At 38.2% G+C, this 18,323-nt stretch overlaps 1 protein-coding gene across 1 annotated transcript; it reads left to right on the top strand.

The window, feature by feature from the left end:
- Window positions 1-4,357: 4,357 nt before the first annotated feature.
- On the top strand, window positions 4,358-16,885 carry fbl (fibrillarin). The gene is made up of 9 exons (XM_005814319.3): window positions 4,358-4,497; window positions 8,906-8,998; window positions 9,407-9,562; window positions 10,056-10,150; window positions 10,229-10,399; window positions 13,918-14,050; window positions 14,415-14,527; window positions 15,981-16,126; window positions 16,385-16,885. Exons 1-9 carry the CDS (start codon window positions 4,488-4,490, stop codon window positions 16,407-16,409), a joined length of 942 nt encoding a protein of 313 aa, XP_005814376.1. The 5' UTR covers window positions 4,358-4,487; the 3' UTR covers window positions 16,410-16,885.
- Window positions 16,886-18,323: the final 1,438 nt, after the last annotated feature.

The raw sequence follows: 18,323 nt of genomic DNA, 5'->3' as shown, positions 1-18,323 counted from the left end.
CTCTTCTTGAAAACAAAAATCACATTTCCTGTTGGATGTTTTCCCATTTTAAATAAAGTACTATTTAACCCTGTATGATCAAAATGTAATCTGCATATAACTGTTTCCTCCTTTCTATTTCTCCTCATTATAACAACTTTCCTTTGAATGCCACTTTCCAGTTCTTTTTCCCAGTGTTTCTGCCATTTCTCCTTAACCTTTTGTTTAATAATCTATTTGCTTTCTACTTTATGGTACCAATAATACAACTACTTTTTGTTGCTTGGTTTGCATATTTAACTGCCAACTCATTACCTTTTATTCCTATAAGTAATGGTACCCATGTAAAAATAACTAATAAACCCATTGTCTGAATTCTATAAATTAATAATTTAATCTCTAACAAAAGGGTCTGGTCAATTATGTGAATGGTTATTTTTTTTAATGAATAGAATAACAAACTTGAATCTGAACAAATTACACTTCCTAAATATCTCAACTTCCTCAGTCCATGGTAGAGATAAAATAATTCCCAGCATCTCTCCTGCATAAACTGAGACTCCAACAGGTATTATTTTACCTGTTTAAAATGTAATTCTGGAATTCAATTTCTGGAATCAATGACATCCTCTAGTGAGTTTTTTTAAGCCTCTGTAAACATGGACGCATCCATAATATGTATTATTTAAGTATGGATTGTACTGAATATGGATTTGAAAGGTTTTCTTTTCTCTGATCTCCAACAAAGTAAAATCAACAACACTAGTAGAAAATAGAGACAGATGAACTGGTGATAAAGGAACTGATATTTATGTCAGATACATTTTTTTATAGTTTTTTATAAAGTTTTCTACAGTCCAGACAAAAGAATTTAATTTCTTCTTTTCCTTTTCCAAACTTCCAAACTTGGTTTTAAAATCTCCTGACATGGATGATTTCCATTGTGACCCTTTAAATGACACCAGTAAGATGAAATTAACTGTAGTCTTCTGAACTGAAGTGGCATCTCTCCCATTTCTACTGGTAAAGCTGATGTTGGAGTTGTTCTGACAGCTCCTGTACATAACCTCAAGGCTTGATACTGAATATTATTCTCATTTTTTGAGTAATGTTGCTGTTGCGGATCTGTGAGGGATCTACCCCCTCACTAACAGGTGCTGTATTCTGTGCTTTCTATATTCTAACTAATTTAACTTATAAATGTATTTTTTGTTGTTTGGGGAAAGTTTTAAACCTGATTTATTCAAGAAAGAAAGAAATTAAGAAAACCCCATTCCACTCTTCAAATTTTCAAACATATCATTAATCATAATAGAAAAGAACAAAGGACTCACTATACTTCTCTGAGGCATACCACTTTCAACCAAAAATGTATCTAAAAAATATTCTCCGATTCTTACTGGCATTGATTGATCTTGTAAAAAATATTTCATTCAAATGAAACATTGATCCACTAAATCCTATCTTTTTAAATTTGGTTATAAAACCTTCCTTCCACATCATATCATAAGCCTTCTCTATATCAAAAAGACAGCCACCAAAGTCTCCTTATTAAATTGTAATTTTCTGATTTCATGTTCTAAACACAGAATAGAATCCACAGTGCTTCTATCTTTTCTAAATCTATTTTGAATTTGATAAATATCCCCTCCTCTCAACAAAGTAGAGATCAATCTTTTATTTATCATTCTCTCCATTATTTCACATATATATGCATGTGAAGATAAAGCAATATGTCTGTAACCTGCTGGATTTGACCGCTCTTTACCTTGTTTTAGGAGTGGAACTGTGAATGCCAAAATACAACTTCCCAGAAAAAAAAATACTTTAATTATATTAAATTATACTAATTATAATTATAAAACTTTTTAGATGAATTACTAAACTTATTGTGATGCCCACGGGTGTGTGCTCACAATAGAAAAAAAGGAGCATGCATTTCTTTTACAATGGGTGTAGTAATGGTGTTTCACCAGTAGGTGGCGCATGGAGACTCTGGGCTGCCTGTTGCTCTGCCGTTTTCTCATAAGCTGAGAAATTGGAGCAACACAGACTGCGTCTCCCATGTGCTCATTTTCATACACTTTTCAGGTGAGAATAACCTGCAAGTTCGTTTTAATAAAGTACTTTTTTTATTATTTGGTACCGGTTGAGAAATGTTATCGAAATAGTTTACTGTATTTCAGAGCCAGCAGTGGCTAGAGGGAGTAGCTAGCATGCCGTGATGCTAGTGGTTAGCACACTAGCGGCAGATGATAGCGGGGTATGTAGATCGGGCTCCAGGGTTTATTTGTGTTATAAGCAATGGTGAAAGGTTCAATTGTGACATAATACATTCACTAATTAAAGTAGTTTGAATTCTAGTATAGTTATGCCGGTTTACAATAACTTTAGATACATGCCCAGTAAAATGTCACCGTGTGTGATTAAATATGCATTTTTAGTGCAGTGGATTGACGGTACTTGTTACCTGAGGGAATTGGGACAAAATACGAGGTTATTTGATTATTTCTGGTTTAAGGAATGCTAATGTTGATGTTTATGTCAATGATAAAATATGTTTAATATGTACAGTAAATTACTGATCTGTATAAATTGGGCTGTATTGACAGTTAAATGAGCTGGTTTGTTTAATAAATAAGCTGAGAGAAATTGGAGCAACACAGACTGTGTCTCCCATGTGCTCATTTTCATACACTTTTCAGCTTTATCTGCTGCTGACGGGTCCGGAACCCTGGTACCCGTTACATTATTAATCATATTATAATAAATATTATATTTTCTTGGGGAGTTTTTTTTTTAATTCCTAAGAGCATTATTTAGTTCAAATAAAGAAAAGAGACCATTTTATAAGTGACGTGACCCAATGACAACCTGGAATCTACCTGGCAGGAAAGCGGACAAGTTTCTGGAAAAGGGAAAGGGAAATGAATCCTAAATCAGGGAAACGTGGGCGATTTTCCAATTTTACTTTCGGTAAACTAGCCATGAAGACAATTTAAGTACTTCCAGATGCAACTAAATAAGCTGGCAGCTATGTAGGTTCCTTGACAGGCTGCGGAGAAGGTAAATCTGTTTGTCTACATTCCTATCCTCCAGCCCAGGAGATGGCAGTAATACACTTACATTCTACTTGGTAACTGATGAAAACAGAAAAAAAAGAAAGGAGAACGAAGAAGAAGGAGCCACAGTTCCGCTTTCACCAGTTTATCTGTCTCTATTTCATAATAATGTTGTTGATTTAACTTTGTTGGAGAAAAGGAAAGGAGAAAACATTTCAGATCCATATTTGGTTCAATCATATTTAGATAGTAAGTACTATGGATATGTCCAAGTTTTTACAGATGCGTCTAAAAACTCAAATAGCAGTAATGGGGTATCTTTCATTGTTCCAGAATTCAAAGTTAAAAAATGTAAAAGAATTACTGATGGAGTATCAGTTTATACTGGAGAGATGATGGGAATTATTTTAGCTTTAGGATGGATTGAGGAAGTCCGTCCATTAAGAAGCATAGTATGCTCTGATTCAAGTTCTTCATTATATTCATTAAAAAATAATCATGCTATTAGTAGACCGGATCTTTTATTAGAAATTCAGTTAATAACATAGAATTCAAGCAATGGGGTTATTAGTTATATTTACATGGATACCATCACATATAGGAATAAGAGGGAATGAGTTGGCTGATAAATATGCAAAACAAGCTTCAAAATATAGTGATATTGATATATTAGTTCCATTTAGTAGAGAAGAAATCAAATCTATTATTAAACAAAAGGTTAAGGAAAGATGGCAGAGACAGTGGGAGGAAGATAGAAATGGTAGATGGCTGTACAGTATTCAAAGAAAAGTTGGTGCAATGAGGAGAACGGGACGAAATAGAAAAGAGGAAACAGTTATATCTAGGTTGCGTTTTGGACATACAAGGTTAAACAGTAATTTATTTAAAATAGGAAAACATCGAACTGGAAGTTGTGATTTTTGTGGTCAAGAAGAGACAGTAAAACATGTTTTGTTGTTCTGTACCAAATATTCTGTTGAGAGAAGGAAATTAGTTTGCCGGTTACAAGAAAATAAATTACAGTTAAATTTACAAGATATTTTGGGAAAAATTTCTAATTATAAAGATATGTTATTTAATTAATTATCTTAAGAAAACAAAATTGATAGGAAAGATTTAAGTGTTGTTATTTTATTATTATTATTATTATTTTATTTTTTTTTTATTTTATTTTATTGTTTTGTTTGTTTTGTTTTGTTTTGAGGGGGGTGTATATAGTTAGCGTCCCGATCCACACTCCATTCCAGTAGATGGCGGTAATGCACATCTAAAAGTTGTTTGCCAACCGCCATAAAAAAGGAAAAGAAGAAGAAGAAGCCTCTCTGCGCATGTGCGGTACCTCCACACGTGTTCACTGTGTGTGGTGAAACGCAGATTTGGAGTCGCCGTAGGAGAAGCGCCGCACAAGTTTTCGGGTTGTTATTTCATCGCTAATCTTCAACTAACATGAGACCAGGTACAGTAACATCACGAGTGACGGGGTTTAGGTCCCGTTTAATAGTGTCTTTAATGTCATGTTCTGGGTTCAGAGGTTCAGAAAAGAAATTGGCCTTCATCTCCGTCGCAGTCTTTTAAAAAAATAGTGGGAATCACTCCAGGTGAAAATAAAGTGCTACCAGCTATAGAGTCGCGTAATTAGATACATAATGTATACGTAATGACTGCATGAAGTTGTTTTCATTAGTAAAGTTTCAATGGTAAATTACAGCGCGTAGTTCGAGCTGGAACCTCGTCGACTTGCTAAGCACGTGCTGTAGACCCACCGAGGCGCGAGAAGCAGGAAAACAGCAGGAAGGTCCAGTGAAGCGCCTCGGTGGGTCAGCAGCAGCGGACCGCTTGGTTCTGGTGGAGATGGACGAGCATGGAGAGCGGAGAGAAACGGGCTCAAAGTAGGCTAGCATTAACACGTGGCTGGCATTAACCTAGACTGTTTTCTCAACGAAACTGTTCAGTGTTGAAGAAATAGCTGCGTAAAGATGTATGACTTTTGATTTAAAGTTTAAGTAAACTAAAATATGTTTAGATTTTGGAACATCAGAATTCTCTACATTGTGGCAAGTGTTTACAAAGGGGAATTTTGTCCCCAATAAAATTGATAAAACAAATTACTTCACAGAAACGTCCACTGCCAGGTTCTTAAATATTAAGTCAAAGTGTTAAGTAACGAAGAAGGGGAATGTTTGATTAGCAAGCCTAACAACGAGGCATTTTTCTCTCAGCTTGTTACACTTTCTAAAAGACTTTCCTCCCTCCAGCTATTTTTTTGCTGGAAGTAAAAGAAAAACCCCAGCTTGTTTAGCCTCTTTCCTGTGATGTACATGTAAGTCAAAGGGTTCATGATAACATCTGTGTCATCATAGCAGTAAAGGGGTTTTAACATATTTTGTGACAAATACATTGCTAGCTTAAAAATCTCTTGAAATTAAATGGTTCATTACTTTATTCTATTTAAAACCAATACCTTATTTAAAGAAATCCTACAAATAAACCCTTGTTTTCATAATGTTGTAGTTCTCACATTTTCCCCTCTCTGCACCACTCAGGTCCGGTTACCGGTTCCAGAACCCGATCAAAATCCCTCAGTGTCATCGGTTTGAGAAATGGAGATTTGCTGAAAATGATCAAATGTTACGATTCATACAAATGGAAGAGATAGAGTGACATTAACCGTCCAGCGCTGGGCTCCTCTTAGCTCACCTTAAGGGTTACACCAAGTGAGCACATATTGTAGCACAAGTTCTGCTTTTATCTTATTTTACAGCCTCTCTAAGGGGTGTTGAGCTGCTTTAATAGGTTTTGTTATGTGTAACCTAGAAGATTGCTGCCAGTCCTATATGTTATGGTTATGTAAGCCTGCAGCAGTGTGCATGAGAGCAGATAAGGGACAGAGGAAAGACACAGAATCATTTTATCCATAATAATAAACATCTGTGGGTAGGCCTGTCATGATAGCAAATTTTGCTCAGCGATTAATTGTCTCAAAAAATTATTGCGATAAACGATAATATTGTTTGAAGACCTTTTTACACTGACTTAATGGAAATGACGTAATAATGCATGTGATTTCCTGCCAAAGATAGATACACTTTATTTTCAAAAGAATATTTAACACTGGAACTGATAAACAAAACAACCAAAAATAAAAATAAAATGGATTCTTAGTCTCCATTATCAAAAAACGCAGTTGAAAAAAAATTAAACAACATAAAGCCAAAGTGGAAATAAATACTGCATTCAACCAAAAGAGTGCAGATTATGAAGTCTGTATATTATGTTGCCCTTCAATAATAATTAGATTTAAATAGAGAAAATGGGCACATCGACTACCTGATGCAATAATTCACACTACACGATTTTTTGCTCCTATTTTTCCTCTTACAACAATCTTAGAATGTTGGTCTTTCTAAGATTGTGTGGTGTGTTACGGTAGATCGTCGTTGCCGCTCCGATCCAAATCAGGGGTTTTCCCGACTGGGATCTTAACGCAGCCTGTTGAATGTGACAGGCAGCCAATCAGAAAGCGCGGATTCTCCTCAGTGTTTTCTGAGGGGAAATTACGTCGGGGAATCCCAAACAGCTGACACGGCGCAACCGGAAGTCCAGCGGACGTGGAAACAACATTAATGTTTATTCAACATGCAAAGAATATAGAAATGACAAGGGGAGGAGTTGGAGCGAAATTGCTATCGCAGTTGATAAACCCGGTAACTTTTCAGCTGTTCTTCGTTAAGGTGACGTAAATACTGTAGGTTCTAATGATTTTCATTCAGTCAGGACTGACACTAGCCACATGCATTGCAGGTAGATTGATTAATGCCTGGTTTTAAAATGTGTTAACTGGACTTGTAGCCATTATTTTGTGCCCATTGTTGGACACCACACGGCAGGAACGGACCGGTGGAACCGTTATACTTAGGATTTCTGTCGGCTAATGTGTGGTCTCAGGTTTTGAAAATGGGCCGACAGCTCTAAGATCGTGTAGTGTGCGCTGGGCTTTACTCTAAGGAAATGAGGAAGGGAGGAGTCGGTGGAGAGCACTGGAGTTTTGCCTTTTTTCATTCAGTCTCATTAGCTGAAAGAGAAAAAGGTCGGAAGAGACGATAATGCCGATAATTGAAATGAAGTCGGTAGTTTTAATTTATCGTACGATTAATTGATTTATCGTTTATCGCGACAGGCCTATCTGTGGGTCACTGCATGTCTGATGTACAGAATGTTTTTGTTAGAATTAGACTCAAAAGTAATAGAAATGGGGCAAGTTTACGAAAAGTAAAACAAAAATGCAATTTAAATCAATATTTGTTTTTTAGGATTCATAAGCCCCAAATATGGGACTGAGCATGCTTATATAGAGATGAAAGAATTGAAGTGGCCCAAACAGGCTATTCTGAGAGCATTCTTGAGAACATGCTGGATTTGACTGTTGTTTTGCTACTTTGTTTCACCACATGTATGTTGCCCCAGCATCACCACCTCATGCCCATGTATCTAACATGGCCAATCTGTTCATTTCCCTGGTAGTTAAGTTTCTACCTGCACCAGGTTGGAAAGCAAAATTTTAATATATATTAGGGTTTTCCTAAAATGGCTTGTGATTTTGTATGATAAAACTATCTTATTTAGGTTCTTTGATAGATGTATTTGATATATTTAAGGTTTAAAGATGAAAATACATCTTTCTCAGAAAAAATAGAACTGTGATGTGAACAGTAAATTAATTAATTAGTAACCCAGGGTTTCTCCCCAGTGTATCATAAGCCTGGCGGAGTCGCCAGGCTTTACTTGCCTGCAGACCCCACCAGGCTAAGTGTTGGTTGTTTTGTTTTGTTTTTTTTAATTCAAAAAATTACTTCAGACTGCATGCCATCATTTCACTGGCAGAACAGAATCATTCCTAAAAGATAGGTTTATAGTTGATGCAATGAACAAGGCATGAAGCTGGCAGCGCACACCAATCTCACTGCAGGCCTCTACGCTGTGGCCGCCTAGTGCGCCATCATAGCTGCATCTTTCAAGTTTACCTCAGCACGGTTTGCACCCCACATCTCACTCAAACTGAACGATTTGGAAAGTGTTCTTGCAGGCTTCATTTGTATAGGAATTTATTTTAAGCCCCCAGCGAGGACTGCTTTTTCTTTGGAGAATACTGCATCAAGGTATAAGTCAAGTTTAAAAGTCACAGTTCCTGCTCTGCTTGCGCAAGATCTAGGTGAACCGCAGGTATAACCTATAGTTCTGCTTTTAGAGGTTCATGTTGAGCGTGCAGTGAGAATGATTTATGAACAAAGAATTATGTGTGCCATGTGCGTTTACATCTCACACACGCTGGCCCAGTGCGTGGCTCTGTCTGCGCTGATAAAGTTTATGTACTGTTCCTCAGTGGGACGGTGTTTCAGCCCCTGGAGGAAGTATTGAACTCGCCTAACGCTGTTTGTTTTTTTTGTTTTTTTTGCAGTGCCATAATGCTTCAAATTGAGTCGTATCAAATGCTTTGTCTACTTTGTCAGGCAGAGTTGCTGCGTCTTTATCTCATTAGCACTTGTCTTGTCTTAAAAATAAAACATTTGGGAAATTTAGACAAAGGTAGAAGACTGAGTCTGTATAGAACCGTGTGAAATGATGGAATGTTTATGGGTGTCGGGATAAACTGGATTCATTCACTGTACATTGACTTGGATCAGTGAATACTTTTGCATATTTTATAATGCATTTTAATAAAGATGTTCAACTATTGATAACAAGTGATGAATCAATGTTCTTATTGGTGAGGAGGATGTTTGTGTGTTAACCTCAGTGTGTGTCCTGCACTTCCTGAAAGGCTTGTTTTGTCCTGGATGTTCTCAGCTGAAATGTATCTGCTAAAGGTTTCAGTCCGCGTGGAGACAGAGGAGGACGAGGCGGAGGTCGTGGAGGGTTCAGAGGTGGCTTCGGTGACCGGGGGGGCCGAGGAGGAAGAGGTGAGAAAGCACACAGTCTATTTTGTTTTGATTTGTAGCTGATTAATGTTTAAAACCAAATGTTTAAATCTCATGAGCAGAGATTGTCTTTCATGGTGAAAGATTTTGTCCAACAGAGCCAATAATGGCTCAAACACATCGAGTGTCTGTTCCCACTTTCCAGCTGACTGCAACATAAACAAGATGTAGCCCCTGCTGGTGTTGAGCACTTTATGCCTTTTGAGTTATTCTTGATTAACACACCTCAGTCACATGATGGGTCCTCTCAATCATATCTGAGTTCTGCTAATGATTTCTATGGATCAGGGTTGAAGTTGGAGAACAGGAGGCTGTTCTCCAACTTGTCTGGTTTACACCTGGCAGGTCTGAAATTCTTTCTGATGCCAGGCTCTGATGTTTGTCTTTTAGGTGGAGGCTTTAGGTCCCCAGACGGTGGAGGATTTCGAGGCAGAGGTGGCGGGAGAGGCACCCCGAGAGGAAGAGGAGGCAGAGGAGGAAGGGGCGGCGGCAGAGGAGGCTTAGGAGGAGGGAAAAGGGTTCTGATCGAGCCTCACAGACATGAAGGTTATTATCAAATATTAGTCAAGCAGATTTTTAGCTGTAAAAGTCTTTAATATGCTGTTTGACATGCTAAGCATGAAGTCGCATGTTGCTTTGAGTCCCCACATTTTAGTTTTAATCAGGAGTGCACTGATAAATCGGCCCCATTTCCTTGCTTGATGTCCTTGACGTCTGCAGGTGCTCCATTAACACTCTTGTCAACTTAGCAAGTTTGTTACTATATTGTGACTTTTCATATTGTCTCTGGCCTATCAACAGTCTTCTTAAAAGACTGTTTAAGTCTTACTGTTGATAGGACTGTTGCTAGGGAACTCCAATCGCTGCATCCCTGGTTTGAATCAGTTTAGCTTCCATTCTTAAAATTTGACTGAACATGGGAAGTAGAGTAGAAATGAAAACAAAATGTCGTTGCATATTTAGAATGTTTCAGTGTCTGGGTGTGAACTTTGGAATTTAAATATCCATCAGTAAATTGGGGTGTGTGTGTGTGTGTTAGGAGTGTTTATCTGCAGAGGGAAGGAGGACGCCCTGGTCACCAAGAACATGGTGATGGGAGAATCTGTGTACGGAGAGAAGAGAATGAGTGTGGAGGTAAAGTGTGACTTCAATGGCTGATTTGTTTGCTGATCAGTATTGATTATCCCAATAACTAGGTGTGTTTTTTGTCAGGAAGGAGAGGCCAAGATTGAGTACAGAGCCTGGAATCCTTTCCGCTCAAAGCTGGCAGCAGCTATTCTAGGAGGAATTGACAAGATCCATATCAAACCTGGAGCCAAGGTCATGTACCTGGGGGCCGCCTCTGGGACCACCGTGTCCCACGTCTCAGACATTGTTGGACCGGTGAGTATGGCTCTCCAGTTTTATTTCTCCTTTCAAACATCATCTGAGGGCAGATGATGTGCATCTGTTAGGACCCTTTAATGCTCTTAACATGCTGGGCTTTAACATGCATCACATGGCTCCATGGTGATTTCTTGTCTTTTCATGAGCTGCTTCTCTATTTGTCTGATGAGTTCAACCATAAGCCAGGACACATACAGGACAAGTCTGTCTCTGTCTGAAGACACTTTCTGGACTACACTAAGGCTTCTTGTTTCTGACTTGGGATTTAAGCAGAGTGGAAACGTTTTAAGTTGACCCTCGGCCTGTCACAATAACAAATTTTGCTGAGCGATTAATTGTCTCAAAAATTATTGCGATAAACGATAATATTGTTTGAAGACCTTTTTACACTGACTTAATGGAAATGACGTAATAATTCATGCAATTTCCTGCCAAAGATAGATACACTTTATTTTCAAAAGAATATTTAACACTGGAGCTGATAGACAAAACAACCAAAAATAAAAATGACCTCCATTAATAAAAAATGTACTTGAATAAAACCTAAACACCATAAAGCCAAAGTGGAAATAAATACTGCATTCAACCAAAAGAGTGCAGATTATGAAGTCTGTATATTATGTTGCCCTTCAGTAATAATTAGATTTAAATAGAGAAAATGGGCAAATCGACTACCTGATGCAATAGTTCACACTACATGATTTTTTGCTCCTATTTTTCCCCTTACAACAATCTTAGAACGTTGGTCTTTCTAAGATTGTCGCTTACGATTTCATAACCGATCATCCTGTAGTGTGTGGTGTGTTATGGTAGATTGTCTGGCCAGTCGGTCCAAATCAGGGTTTCCCCCGACTGGGAGCATTAACCTGTTAAATGTGACAGGTAGCCAATCAGAAAGTGGGATTCCCTCCTGCTTTCTGAGGGGAAATTACAGAGGGGAATCCCAAACAGCTGACACGACTGTGGACAGCAGAGATGATATGTGGAAATAGGCCTGTCGTGATAAACTATAAATCAATTAATGTACGATTAATTAAAACTATCAACCTCATTTGCATTATCGTCTCTTCCGGCCTTTTTCTCTTTCTGTTGATGACACTGAATGAAAAAAGGATCAACTCCAGTGCTCTCCACTGACCCTCATTTCCTTAGAGTAAAGCCCAGCGCACACGACCCGATCTAAGAGCAGTCGGCCCATTTTCAAAACCTGACAGACCACACATTAGCCGACAGAAATCCTAGGTATAACGGTTCGATTGGGTTCGGTCCTGCCGTGTGGTGTCCAACAATGGGCACAAAATAATGACTACAAGTCCAGTTAACTAATTTTAAAACCAGGCACTAATCAATGCTTTACTACAATCTATAATACATCAACACAACAAATGTAATGACATTTAAAAAAACAAGCACTTTACAGACTTTGACTATATCAAGACTTACTGCAGGTAAAAAGACGTCCAAAGCAGAAAGCAAGAACTTTTTTTTTAACAGAATTACACCGGAGGGCAATGATCTTCCTGGCTAATTAATCTTTAAGTCACCGACCATATTTCTTACTGCTGCCAATGTTACCAAAACCAGGGTTTCCCCCAGAAAACTTGCTAAGCCCGGTGGTCGGAGCTCCAAGGCGGTCCATCACCAGGCCACTGTGTTTTTGTATTAAAAGATGTTAAGTAGACAGGAAATATAAAAATATTACTGGGTAATTATATGTCACGGGAAAACATCGCCAGTGAAACGCTATTTAAACCCACAACTAGTCTAAACAACAAATCAAAAAATACAATTATAATGAATTTAAATTATTTGCACTTCTGTCTAATCCAAATGAAGTTAGTGGCTCCATGAGGCCCCCCCCCCGCAGGCCTTCAGGGGCCACATGAATGCTAATATTTTAACACAAACCACGGATACATAAATGTAACATTTGTTTATTGAGATTATCAATGCTGCTGAATTTGATTTAATGGTTTCAGCATAAATAAATTAAAAGATTTTAAATTGTTTAACATTTATATGTAAGATTTTAAGGAACTGGCCAGTTTACTTTGTAAAAGATCAAAGAACAATATTCATAGTTAAATTGTTTTGTTACCACAGCAGCAATCTGATGCTGTGAGTTTAATCTTTGAGTTTGAGCTCTGGTTGTTTACAAGTACAAATTAATAAACTGCAAATATAAGTTATTGCCTTTTAGGTTGGACAATTAAAATAGTCTCCCTCCCCGAGATTAAATCTAACCCAGAAGCTATTAGAGGTGTTGATGTTTTTAGCAACAAGAGGGGCCCCTAAGTCAAATTCTGCTCAAGGCCTCATGCAGCTTTGGACCGGCCCTGCATAATGAGTTAAATCCATTGCGCTGCGCAAAGATGCTCAACAAACGGGAGATTTAATTTATTGCTGCTAATGTGGCTCCATTAGCTCTTCTACTTCGTGTCTCTTGAGTTTTTAATAAGAGTCACAGAAACTGTTCTGGCTGCTGGAGTTTATGGGACGTGACTTTCAGATCTCCACGTGGCCGCGCATATTAACTCTGTCTGACTTTGTAGACAAAGCATTTGAAATGGAAAAATTATACTAAAAATAATAATAAAATAATATAAAACCAGTGTGATGCGTGACTACGAGGAGAGGTTAGGGGTTACTGCTGGTGCCTTAACCACTAACACTCTGGCTAAAGGGGAACACAGACATAAACTTCACAGCGCAGATGGGCAGCGTGTTGAGATGGAAAAGCCGCACAAAATTCTTTGTTCACAAATATAAATCATTCTCACCGCTCGCTCAACGCGCTCCTCTGAATTCACAACTGCAAGTTATTGCTGCAGTTCACACAGAGCTGCGCAGCCAGAGCTAACTCGGTGGGTTTTAAACTCCTACCTTGAGTTCTCTAAAGAAACATAATTCCTCACTGGGGTTGGTAAATATCCATACATGTCAGCCTGTGTCCAGTTTGAGTGAAAGAAGGTGTGTGCGAATCCACACTGAGGTAAAGTTCATCGAGCAGCGGTAGCGCACAGAGGCGCCAGCCGTGTTATTGGTCCGTGCGCTGCCGGCTTTAAATGCATAAACTATAAACCTATCTTTTAGGAATAAATCTGCTCTGCAAGTGAAAATGCTCAGAGCAACAGAGACGCTTACAATCTGGCTTTAAAAGAAAAAAAATTAAACAATTTTATAATTATTATTTTCATAAAAACATAAACAAGCAACACTTAGTCTGGTGGGGGCTAGTAAAGCATGGCGGGCCACCAGGCTCACAATACACTGGGGGAACCCTGCAAAAAATGGAACAATATCGACATAATTGAACAGGAGTTTCTGTTCAATTAGGAGGCAGGTCCAGAAGCAAAGAATAACACTAAATAACCCCATAAATGAATATGGTTTCTAGCTCTGTACATGATGCTCAACAGAAGGCTTTTAGATATGCATACAGAAAAACAGTTACTGTTTAACAGAAGAGTAAAGTCTTCATTTAAGTAAATATAACACTTTTCTTTTGGTCACAGGAGGGACTGGTCTATGCGGTGGAGTTCTCCCATCGATCGGGTCGTGATCTTCTCAATGTGGCAAAGAAACGCACCAATATCATTCCAATCATTGAAGACGCCAGGCATCCACACAAATACCGCATGTTGGTTGGTAGGTAGTTCTGGAAACACCAGTCCTCTTATTGCCCCACTAGGACAGCTGGAGCTGTGGGCCTGAGTTGGATGTCATAAACATGTCTGTCTCACACAGTTCCTGCTTCTCCAACCAATTCTGTTGAACAGAACAAAGAAGCTCCTGTATTCCAGCTTGTAACATCTTAACAACGTATTACTAAAATAAGTGTTTACTTGGAAACAAGTTTTTTGATTTCAGTTTTTTGTAACCAAGCTACCTGTTTAGTGGCTTCATAGATGATATCTTGTTGAACACCTGGTTGAATGTTACCTCATTTGTTCAGCCAGCTGGTGAAAGAGCAAATCATGCATCATATATTCAGCGTTGCCTTTTCTTTTAGGCATGGTGGATGTCATTTTTGCCGATGTGGCCCAGCCTGACCAGACGAGGATTGTTGCTTTGAATGCTCACAACTTCCTGAAAAATGGAGGACACTTTGTTATCTCAATTAAGGTTTGTTCATAACTTTATCAAAAGACACAAAATCTTTGAATAAAAGGCTGAATGCTGATAATAAACCTTGATTTTTGGTACAAATGTCTCCATTGTCAGACTTGCCTGTTGTAATTCCACAGTCAATGCATCAAGAGCAGAGAGTGCTTTGTGATAAGTTGGTGAAATCTGAGATTTGACTCAAATCAGGCGAACACACTGGTAATTAAGAGAAAGAAGCATAACATTGGTGTTTTAATTAAGCAATCGATTGCATGATTAATTAAAATGAGCTTAATAATTTTTATTCTGCTTATTAATATTTTTTGAAGGGCAATTTCTTTACATTGGCTTCATAATTTACTTAATTTAGGTTGTGTGTTCTTTTTATTTACTGATTTTGGTTGTTTATTTTGGATATTTAAAATATCTTCCAGTGCCAAGTGTTATTTACAAAATCAAAGTTTATTAATGTCTCAGTGAGACACTAATAATTATCATCCAGTAAAATTAGTTATTGTGACAGGTCTAGTTCTAATTGGAGTGTGTTATGTATTCAGTGGTTTAAATCCTGAGACCAAACAGGCTGTCTGGGGGTGCAGGTTTTAGGGTGTGTCTCTCTGTCAGTGGGTCAGAGGCAGGGCACGTCCAAAGGACTGCTTGCCACTCCATCACTTTGAGGAATTTAGCTATAAAATGCAAGGAAGTGTAGATGATGGCTTCACTCCACTTTTGGGATGTTTGTTTATACCTGACTTTCTTTGTCTAGTACTCTCAATTGAATTCAAATTGTTCAACAAAGAGATTGTACTAAGTTATTAAATTATCTTTTATTCATTTTCATTTTACTATTTTAACATTGAATGTGTATAGGTTGTGTGTTTTCATTGACTTTTTATCCTCTGTAGAACATCTTGGAATGGATGTATGTATTTTTTGTGCTGATGAACCAAGAGTTGGTAACAATGGGGTGACTTTTAACTCCAAACATGCAGACATGAGCTGTGAACCTGTCAGTGAAACCTCTCTCACAGGACAGCAGAAGACGACTGTGGTTGATTTGTAGACTTTTGATGAGGTACAGAAGATCAGGGGATAGAATCGGCTTCCTGTGCAAGAATTGGCCGATCTCCCAAAGTTAAGGAAATCGGGACAGATAAATTGTTGCATCCTTAATCTCATCACCTTACGGAATGAAAACTATTTTGGCAGCACATGGTCATGATGTGAAGAAGGGGTAAATGGCATCTAATAAAGGATGATTTAGATTTGAACTTGAGTGAACTACAGGACCTTTGTTGTGACTGGGTGTAGGAATGAAGATGAATGTACTAAGCATATTTTCACCAGATGCATTAGTCCAACTCTGCTTTTATTTTGCCACTTTAAGATTCCTGTGTTTATAGGTGATGTACTAAGTGAAGTTGATGCATGTGAAATTGTGAAGCTCAAGCCTTTTTATTGTTGTTTTTAGGCCAACTGTATAGACTCCACAGCAGCTCCAGAGGCAGTTTTTGCTTCTGAAGTGAAGAAGATGAGTGCTGAGAACATGAAGCCACAGGAACAGCTGACTCTGGAGCCCTATGAGAGAGACCACGCTGTGGTGGTGGGCATCTACAGGTAACCTCACAGCCCTGCTCCTCAGGACCACTGCTCAAATCAAACCTACAAACAACTGTATGACAAAGATAACTTTATCTGAGATGAAAACATGCATAGATCTAAATGTGCAAAACCATTCATGTACAAGCTGTTGAATGTTTAAACGGATTGGTCCGCCTGGTCGGTACTGCTGTAATACTTGTCAGCTTTCTTTTGATTTTCTTGAGTTTGGTAATGTGTGCAAAGCCCATAATGACTCTGTTTTTGTGTTTTCAGACCTCCACCTAAACAGAAGAAATGAGGTGTGGAAAATGAACAGAAGGCTGCCATCACCATCAAGTTGAACCAAATCTCTTTCAAGTTGCTCTCCTTCTCAATCTCTGTCTATCTGACAGAGGTACAGCTCTGAGCCACCGTTAGCTTTCTAACTCCATTTAGTGGGAATACCATTCAGTTCTTCCACAGCTGTTGTTTTAGCATATGTAACGCATACATTGTACATAAATTTGTGTAAAATATGATTTGCCCTGTCTCTCTTTCTAAGCCTTTTAAAAACTAATCAAACTTTTAAAAGTTAACTAGATTTTATAAAATACATTGGTAAATAAAAACACATTTAAACCCAAAATACATGTAATTGAGTTGAAACATAATGACAGACTTGAAAATCCACAAATGGTTTATTTGTGCGTTCTTTTCAGAGTCTAAACAGCATTCTCTGAAGTGTGTATGGACCATTCTCTGAGGAAACACAAGATAAAAACTTATTGGCTGGTCTCCCTTGTTTTGCTTCTGCTGTCGGTGGCGTGGATATCGTCTAGATAAAATGGTGACAGACCAAAAATTCTGGAGGCAGTTTGCACAATTATTGATGGTGCAGGTCAGGGGAGCCCAAAGTGGGTCCTGGAGGGCCGGCATCATGAATGTTTTAGTTCTCTCCCTGGTTTAACGCACCTGGATCCAATGATGGCTCATTAGAAGGCCTAAGAAGAACAACATGCTGAAAAGGTTGTTGCTACCAGCAGGGAGAGAACTAAAACATGCAGGATGCCGGCCCTCCAGGACCCACTTTGGGCTCCCCTGGTGTAAGTATATTACCAAACCACATCAGTCTGCATGCAGTAAGGGTAGTTTTATTGTTTGGTTAAATTTAGGGCTTTAGTGGGCATGCTGTACTTTACTGCCTACTGTTGCAATTTCTACAGGTATAACAGTAGAAGCACATTATACTAATGTCAAATTAGTCTCTCTCTCTTCTGACAAGATGTGCCAAAGTGGAGATGAGTGTGTAAAGTTATTTCTTTGAGAGAAACCCAAATGCCATTGCTGTCATCGCACTGTTGGCCAGGTTAAGTATAAGGAAGTAGATGTGTCATGTGATCTTTGTTGTGATACCAGCCTTTTGAATTCTGGGATGTTTGGTTTGACAAACAGTTTTTTTGAAAAAAAAAAAAAAATTGTAGTTCCTCTAGCTCAAGGATGTGTCTTTAGGTGGAATTGCTATATGTAGTGATTCTTTGGTTATTAATTTTTACACCTGATTTTTTTAAAAATGAAATACTTGAGGTTTAATATTTGACCAGAATGTTTAGGCACTAATTGTACATGCTCCAATGCAGGTATTTCAATGTGTCTTTTAAGACGTCTTGTACAGTGATGTCTTTGGCTTCACCACTAATTATACAATTCAGTCAGGAGTATTTAGATTTGTTCAGATGTCTAATGCGTGTACAAGGGAAACAGACTTCTACCCTGATCATTAAAAAATATCAGTGGATAATGCTAGAGTGAAGAAATAACATTAACACTTATTAGAAAGCAAACATTTAAATACTTTTTGTGTGTTTTTTATTTTTATTGAATCTGTTATTTCTGTAGCAGACAGACACGCCTGCATTATTCTCAGTTCTGGTATTTGGAGAAGCCGAGACCTTATTCCTTTTGACCTGAAGTTATGCAGCTGCAGCGCAGGATGTCGCAACTTTTCTTTCAAATGTTATAGTTCAGGTTTAGCATAGCAGTCTTGCTGTCGTTTCCGATTCATGCGGGAAGATATTCAGTGAAAGCATCCCGTTTTTATTTTAAGCTGCTCGTCAAAGCTGCGTTTCTGCTTGATGCCAAATAAAAATTATTCTTCTGGATCCGCATGCTCACAACATACACTGATATACTTAAGCATGAACCTTTTCTCGTCAATATTGCCACTTTTGTCGCG

Source organism: Xiphophorus maculatus, chromosome 3, assembly GCF_002775205.1.
Source record: "Xiphophorus maculatus strain JP 163 A chromosome 3, X_maculatus-5.0-male, whole genome shotgun sequence".
Lineage (NCBI taxonomy): Eukaryota > Metazoa > Chordata > Actinopteri > Cyprinodontiformes > Poeciliidae > Xiphophorus > Xiphophorus maculatus.
Note: the sequence above shows the minus strand (reverse complement) of the source record. Positions and strands in the feature narration are given on the sequence as shown.